At 49.1% G+C, this 8,554-nt stretch overlaps 1 protein-coding gene across 1 annotated transcript; it reads left to right on the top strand.

The window, feature by feature from the left end:
- Nucleotides 1–3,525: 3,525 nt before the first annotated feature.
- DUSP1 (dual specificity phosphatase 1) lies at nt 3,526–6,105 on the top strand. Its single transcript, XM_009568076.2, has 4 exons — nt 3,526–3,996; nt 4,098–4,246; nt 4,336–4,555; nt 5,064–6,105. The coding sequence occupies exons 1-4, from the start codon at nt 3,627–3,629 to the stop codon at nt 5,432–5,434; spliced, it is 1,110 nt and encodes a 369-aa protein (XP_009566371.2). The 5' UTR covers nt 3,526–3,626; the 3' UTR covers nt 5,435–6,105.
- Nucleotides 6,106–8,554: the final 2,449 nt, after the last annotated feature.

Below are 8,554 nucleotides of genomic sequence, written 5' to 3'. Positions count from 1 at the left end.
TCTCATAATTACATAAGTCCATCGAAGAGCAATTCCCATTGTTGTGGAGGCAAATTCTCTTTGCGGAAAGGGCTCGGCTGGGTGTCTCCCCTGCACTGCCTCAGAGCAGTCAAGGTCCACGATGTCTGGCCCATATTTAAGATTTGTGTGATGCTGGTTAGCATCACGACCGGAAAGGTGGCTGTCATTGAGAGCACATTCTCACTTAGCTTTGTGGGTATCAGATGTGGCAATTTCTTTAAACTTGGCAAAAATTGAGGCTGCCAAACTGGAGGGAAAAAATCTCAGTCATTAGCTTTGTTTTTGATGTGAGACACTGAGGAGAGTTTGGAACACCAAAAGAAAAGACTGTCAGAGGCATAGGGATACCTGTGTCTGTGAGACAGGACTGGCTGTTCCCACTAACGAGGGACTAGTGGCATAGCACCATCAAAAAAACCCACTTTCCATTAAAGCGTTCAAATGAAGCCTCCCAACCTGTGCTCCCGCTCTTGGAATGCACAAGGCTTTGGGCTGGTTGGAGGAGTTTAACATTCTGGTCAATTCCCGTGGGAGAAGGATGTTCCCGGCTCCTAACCCTGCAGGGTTTCTTTGCTTAGCCTTGAGCAGAGTCCTTGCCTCTCCTGTGCTCCTGCCCAGTGGTGCCTTAAATCGCTCCCGCATCACAGTAAAGGAGTGAAGTGATTCCTGGGTATAAACTTACAGGAAGGTCAACATCTGAGGTCCATATCAAAAGGATGAGATTTTCTCTAGGAAAAAGTGATGAATGAAGTCCCATCTTGCGGCCATCTGCTATAGTGGTTTCTGCTGCAAAAAGCTGCCAAGTAATCGATCATTGATAATTCCTGCTGTTCAGCTGCTTGGAAAAATCTGGGTAGGGTGGTGTTTGACAGATGATGTACAAGGTCACCAGAGCTTGGCCATGCCATGGTGTGGCAGCAATGTCTTCATAGCAGTTGGCTCGGAGTGCAGCAGAGGAGGATGTGCAGGGTCGCTGCTGCCTGCGGCATGGCCCGTGCTCCCTGCCTGCCTCCCAGGTGCTTGTGGTGCAGAGGGACACGTGTCACCCGCTGAACTCACGGACTCATGATCCTCACCCAGCGATCCGCTGTGGACGTCTTTGGCGTCCCAGGAACAGAGTGAGTGACAGTGTGGTTGAGTGGAGTAATTTCCCACTACTGAAGCCTACGAGGGTTTCGCTCACAGCCTGTTTCCAACTCGCTGTTAAGAGAACAACAATAAATAAATGGAATGAAAAGTGCAATCCTGTGTTTATTTTTAAGGAATGTGTTGAAAAAACAGATTCGCTTTGAGGCTGCAGTTCTGGCAAAAACCCCACAGCTCAGCAGAGCTGAGACACTCCTGCGATAAGTGGGTGAGCCGGGGCTGGCACTCGCCTGCCTTTTCCCTTCCCCACGTCCCCTCCTCCCAGCCACCCACGAGAACCTGGAAAGCCCTGGAATTCTCAGCCAGATACAGAGCCAGGCTGGGTTTGGAAGAAGGTCTGAGGTGGTTAAAGACTGGGGAGAACCTGGAAAATTTGAGGATGGATGGTTGGCATCCTGCAAGGGTGGTGGGGCAGGAGGGTGGGAGAGGAGCCCCAGGGCGAAGGGTGGATGGAGAGGGAAAGGAGCAGCTGGAGAAGGGAAAACTGCTAAAGGGGCAAGGAAGGAGCAGCACGGGGAGGAAGAGGAGTCGCTGAGAAAGACTTGGGAGATAAAGAGATGAAGTGGAAGAGGGGAGCAGTCAGTGGCCGGGAGCCAGCAGGGCCAGGGCAGCACTGCGAGGATGCAGGGGAAGTGGAAGCAGCGCTGACTGGAAGCCCTGAGTAAGAAACACACGAGTGTCTTGGTGGAAGACAGTCGCCCACGGGGAAAAGAAAACTTATGGGAAGCGCTGATGCACTACCAAGAGGGGAAAAAAAGAGAGCTCCCACTATTCCACTGCCAGTTACCGGGCAGCCCCAACTTCTGGGGGTGTTCTCCGTGCGGGAAACAAGCTTCGCATGAGCTGCAGGTCTACTACATTTTTTTCCTGACACATAAAACATGGTGGGAACAGCTCTCAAATATGTGTTTACATTATAAATATATATACAAATATATGTATGCACATATATATTTATGCCTGGATATGTCTGTACATGAATATATGTCTATGAATGCAGAGGCATGAATACAAATATATATATATGCATATGCTTGTCTCTTTATACATACATTTTAGGGGCATAAGCATGCCCCCACCCATGGCTCCGTATCCTCCGCACTGCCAGCAGTGCTCTAATTTCTGTGGGAAAGGGGGGAGCAGCCTGTGCTAGGTGGGGGGACAGGGACAGACAAAGACTGCCCCAGACAAGCCCAGAGCGGTGGGGCAGGGGACAGAGGACATTTGTATGTGTGTGTATCATAAAATCATAGAATAGTTAGGGTCAGAAGGGACCTTAAAGATCATCTACTTCCATGCTTGTAGGCAAGCTTACGTGTTTATGTAGGCATCTGTATGTGTTTATGCATATGTGTGCCTGTGTAGGTATGTGTATGTATGTACATGTACCTGTATGTGTGTGTGTATGTTTATTGTATGTTTGTGTGTATAGTACCCATATGTGTATGTGTACATGTGTAGGGGTATCCATATGTGTGCGCCTATTTATATATGTGGATATATGTCATGTGTTTGTACATGGGTACAGGTGTGCACATGTCTACTTATATATGTGAGTATGTTTATATGTACATTTGTGCGTGTACATGTATAAGGGTGCGCATATGTGTATGCCTATTTATATACGTACATATAGGCTCGTTTGGGTGTATATGAATGTGTACACATATAGGGGTGTGCATACGTGTATGCCTATACATGTCTATATACGTTTAGATGTATGTTAGTATGTATATGAATGTGTACATGTATAGGGGTATGCATAGGGGTATGCATATGTGTACGCCTGTTTATATATGTGGATATATATTGTGTGTGTGCATGCGTATGGGAGTGCATGTCTATTTATATAGGTGATATGTTTATACTTGTGCATGTGTATGCCTATTTATATGTGCATATACACGTATGTTTATGTGTATATGAACGTGTACATGCATAGGATCATGCATGTGGATGTCTATATATGTCTATATGTATGTGTATATGTGTAAGGGGTTGCATGTGTGTCTGCCTATTTATAGATGTATGTTTGTATGTGAGTGCGTACAGGCACCGGGGTATGCATATGTGTATGCCTGTATATGTATGTATATATGTTTATATGTATGTTTGTGAGCGCGTACAATCACAGCCGTGTGCCTCTGTGTACGCCTATTTATATATGTGTGCCTGTACTCCCCCCCTCCCCCCCCGCCCCGGCGGCCCCGCGGTGGATGACGTCATGCCGGCGGGGCTGGGCGCGCCTCGCGCTGGCGCTGTGCCAAGGTGACGTCTTCTCGGGCGCCCACGTGACCCCGGGCCCCCATTGAGAAAACGCCGGCCGGGCGGCGCGCGGCCCTATATAAAGGCGGGCGCGAGGGTGCGGGGCCGGGTTGGGGCGCGGGTTACCGGCACCTCTGTGAGACTTGACCTCTTCTTCCTGCCTTCTTCTTCTTCCCCTCTCGGCCGGAGCCGCCATGGTGAACCTGCGGGTGTGCGCGCTGGAGTGCGAGGCGCTGCGGGGGCTGCTGCAGGAGCGCGCCGCGCAGTGCCTCGTCCTCGACTGCCGCTCCTTTTTCTCCTTCAACGCCGCTCACATCCGCGGCTCCTGCAACGTGCGGCTCAGCACCATCGTCCGCCGCCGCGCCAAGGGCTCCCTGGCCCTGGAACACGTCGTCCCCAACGAGGAGCTCCGCGCCCGCCTGCGCCAGGGGCTGGTTCACACCGTGGTGCTGCTGGACGAGCGCAGCGCCGACCTGGAGCTGCCCAAGCGCGACAGCACGCTGCTGCTGGCCCTCGGCACCCTCTGCAGGGAAGCCCGAGGCGCCCGCATCTGCTTCCTCAAGGGTGAGTGGCCCTGGAGAGGAGTCGGGGTGGCGGGAACGGCGGTGACCCCTCTCTTTGGCCGCTCCGCGCTCACCCCGCGCCTCTCTCTGCTCCCCACGCAGGAGGTTACGAAGCGTTCTCGTCCGCCTGCTCCGAGCTCTGCACCAAACCGGCCGCCCCCACCGGGCTCAGCCTCCCCCTGAGCGCCAGCAGCGCCCCCGGCAGCGCCGACTCCGGCTGCAGCTCCTGCGGGACGCCCCTCTACGACCAGGTGAGCGCTCCGCGCCGCTTCCCTGCCGCCAAAGGAGGGGGAAGAGTTGGTTGGAAACGAGTGAATAACTTCTCTGCTTTCCGTTTTAGGGGGGCCCCGTGGAAATCCTGCCGTTCCTCTACCTGGGCAGCGCGTACCACGCCTCCCGAAAAGATATGCTGGATGCTCTGGGGATCACGGCGTTAATCAACGTCTCGGCAAACTGCCCCAACCACTTCGAAGGGCACTACCAGTATAAAAGTATCCCCGTGGAGGACAACCACAAGGCAGATATCAGCTCCTGGTTTAACGAGGCGATTGATTTCATAGGTAAATGAGCTCTCTTTTTTCTCTTTCTGGGGTAGTGCGCCTTGGGAAGTGCTTTTCGCACATTGTTTTCCCTGGTAAAACCTACATTTGAGACTGGGGAATTTCATTTTGTAGTGGAGATACATTTGAGGAACGTTTGCATTGATTTTATTCTACTCGGAGGAATAATCTTAGCTTCACAAAGCTGTTTGAAATCTTGAATCAAGAGGCAGTGGTCTTGTAGAAAAGAGCTAGTGAATTTAAGCGGATCAGTATTAAAGTAATCTTGCAAGACTGCTAAAGTGTCCTGGAGGAGCTATTAGTATAATTGGAATTGGAGCCCAGAATGAAAATAGCTAGACTGCCGGTTCCCTCAGGACAAAGGCTCTCTTTGTCTCAGAAGCACCCGGTGTACCTATTAGGCTGAGGAGGGGATGGATTAAAGGAAATGTAAAACAGCAGCCCGTGCTTTCCCACTTCCGGAAGCAGTGGGACTGGTTTGCTGACTGTGTTATTTTAATTCTTTCAGACTCTGTTAAAAATGATGGAGGAAGGGTATTTGTGCACTGCCAGGCTGGCATTTCCCGGTCAGCAACCATCTGCCTTGCTTATCTCATGAGGACCAACAGAGTCAAGCTGGATGAAGCCTTTGAGTTTGTGAAGCAGAGAAGAAGCATCATCTCCCCAAACTTCAGCTTCATGGGGCAGCTGCTTCAGTTTGAGTCACAGGTCCTTGCACCTAACTGCTCAGCAGAAGCTGGTAGCCCTGCTATGTCAGTGTTGGACAGAGGAGCATCGACCACCACAGTCTTTAACTTTCCAGTCTCCATCCCTGTTCACACCTCGTCCAGTGCTTTAAGCTATCTTCAGAGCCCCATCACCACTTCCCCGAGCTGCTAATAAGCAGGTGAAAATATGGTCAGAACTCAGACTTACTGTCTCAGAAGTGCAATAACTATGGGGACAGTGTAATTGGTCATTTGTGTTTTGTGTGGAACCATCCATGCATCCCAGAACAGTGTCATAAATGGAGAGGAACTCACCTGATGCCAGACAGCTAGGTGTTACTGACTTCTGACTCTTTAAAAGCCAATATCTGGATGTCTACGCAGAGATCAAAGGACAGTGTCTCTTCCTGAGCTGTTCCTCCTTGTTTTCTGTCTGTCCTAAGCCTGCTCCATGTTAAGTAGCATGCTCACCAGTATTCCCATTCCTGGACATTCTAAGCAACACTGATGCTGTCCCCTTTTATATGACAGTCCTATTTATTTATTTTTGCATTAGTGTATTGGGTTTTTTTGCCTTCACAAACCTAAAGTTTCATTTCTAGAGAAACAAAATACCTCAGTATTTTTGGTACTGTATTCCTGTGTGTATATATGTCAGCTTTTCTTGTTTTCCAAGCACTGACGTGAAAGCACCAGGCGAGTGCTTTTTTGAGTTGCCAAGGGTTGTATGTTTGCTGATTTATTTATGATGTGAAATAATATATTTCTTCTTATGAAGACATAGTTTTGTTACATGATTATAACTTTTTATACAAACAGAATAAATTATGATATTTCTATTGAGCTGGATGATACATTATTTAAGATCTTGGTGTTTGTACAGTCCAGAAATTCACACAGAAGCTCCCATGTGAAGAGCTGCAAGAGAAATTGGAATTGTCAACTCTGCTGACCTCATGTCTTGCCTGAACAAGATAGAAGAATGATTTTAAACAACATAATTGACTAGAACCTACTGCTAACCTGAGCTTTTCTTTGTCCTTATAAGATTACATGTAGTGGCAAAGAGCCAAGGCTGGCTTCTTGGCTATAATGTGGATCTGGCTGCAGTGATGGCCACACAACTGTAACAGTGTGAACCAACTGAGACTTGGGCACAGAGCTACAGTGAATTTAGAGTAGTCCTTCTCCTAGGAAAAAACTTTCTTATTGCTTGTATACTTTAAATGCTTCAAGGGTGAAGTCTCAAAATGAACCTGTTTTTTGGTAACAGATCTCTAATGCTTGTGAGTTTGTTCCAAGGGGTGTTTTGTTTTTCATCCCATCTCCTAGATTCCTTTTTGCAACTCGAACTATTTCTGGTCACTGGAGTGAAGTAGTATATTTGGCTTACTGGACTGTTTCTGTAAACATACTTGGGCATAACAAGAGATCAGGTAACCAATAAGTCACTACTTTTTCTTACCCAGTCCCAAATAAACTCTGTCCTGATACAGATTCTCACTGGAGTGACTTGCTTCGCACTTCAGTTGAAGCAATAAAAAGGGGTTTTATGTCATGTTATCAAGAACCAAGCAGGGACATTCTAATAGCCTAGCACTGCTGGCAGGTCCTGGGTAGGAGCTGGAAGGTGAGGGTGATGGGCAGCAAGCGGTACAGGGTTAAATGCTCTGTGGTGTCACACAACCCCACATCTCCATGGGGTATATGGGGCAGGATGCATACGGGGAGAGCTTTTCTGCTGTGACAATGCCCTTACCAAGGGAAGTGAATGTGGAAGAAATGCAGGTGGAAGCTTGCTTTCCCAGGCAGGGTGGCAATACTGGTAATTGGGACCTGCATGCTGAGGGAGCACTAAGGCATCAGGCATCCTCCAGTCCTTGCACCTCTGATATTCAGGAGTTGGATCTTACTTTTGCCCCATCAAAAATGGTTTTATTTGGGCAGATACAGCAGGCTATGACTCTTGGTGTAAAATCAAGGCATTTTTACAGTTAAGGTCCTAAGCTTATCAATAAAGGGTTTTTTAAGCATAAAGCAGCTGTGCTACTATCAAGTAACTGGAGACAAGCAAAGCGCCACAAGCTCCTGCTGAAAAGCTGTAAGTTACCAGGAGTATTAATGGTATTAAAATCCAGGACTCTTCTCCTGGGAGAAGGTGCCCTTGAAGGATGGGATGATGCACTGCTGCATCTGAAATTCTTCCACATGAGCTACGCCTCTGACGCAGCTCTGTCGTGAGCGCTACGCATTAACCATCGCCAAGCTTCAACCTGACACCGAGGGATAAAAAAAAGTGGAGCAGCTAAAAGCAGGAGAGATCCCTGGGCTCTAAGGAATGAAGTTAAAACTCCTTATTTTCCTAAAGTGTGCGTGGACCTCAAAGTGACTATTCCTCCCCGAAGTCTGTCCCATCCTGCAAAGCCCCTTCATCTGCAGAAAGCCTCTTGGCAGGTTGTGCTGCTCCATGGGGTTGTGTCGACCACTGCTCTCCCTGTAAAGCATGGAAGGCTGCTTTGGAATACGTGGGCCTTTTTACACCTGCAGCAAACAGTGGAACAAACTCACCTTCAAAGCAAAGCAGAGCTTGTTCAGTGGAAAAATACAACCTTGGCAGCCCTGGCTGCGCAACTGATAAAAAAAAAATCCTGCCTGTTAATCGCAATTCAAACAGAAATCCGCTCCCTGTCAGCCGGGGAAGCTTGTTTATGTGTTTCTTGGAACAATAAAACTCATTACCTGGCAGCTGATCAGCTTTTATAACCTAAGCAGGCACCTGACAGAGGGCTGCGAAAGAGAGCTGCTTCAGCACAAAGCCCATTGCGAAAAGCCAGCCAGCGGCAGCGGGGCTGCAGTCCCAGCGAGGCACTGACAGGCACTTCCACCTCTGTGGGCATGCCATGTCCTTTTTCAAGTGTTTATCGTGAGCCTTCTGTTGTCACCCATAATCAGTGTCTCACCGTGCCCAGAGCCCAGGTTCCTGCACCCTCTCTGTGGACAGATCACACCTGCTCCAAACAGGGGGATGATAAGAGGGCAAGAACAACAGCAAAGTCAGAAAGATCAGAGTGACACCTGCAAACGTCCCCTCGGTGCCATGGTTTTGGGGAGACGGATAAGCTCAGCTGGAGGATCTGCTGGGAGCCAGGGGGAAGGAGTGGGACGGCCAGTGAGGCGTGAGGGGCTGTGATGGGCAGTGACAGAGCCTGGGCATGGTGGAGCTGGAGGACACCTTGGCAACAGGGCTGAGCTGAACTTTGCCCGCTGTGGATATGCTAGGGAGGCATTTTCC

This window comes from Cuculus canorus, chromosome 14 (assembly GCF_017976375.1).
Source record: "Cuculus canorus isolate bCucCan1 chromosome 14, bCucCan1.pri, whole genome shotgun sequence".
Lineage (NCBI taxonomy): Eukaryota > Metazoa > Chordata > Aves > Cuculiformes > Cuculidae > Cuculus > Cuculus canorus.
The sequence above is the reverse complement of the archived record's forward strand: the minus strand, read 5'-3'. Positions and strand labels throughout refer to the sequence as shown.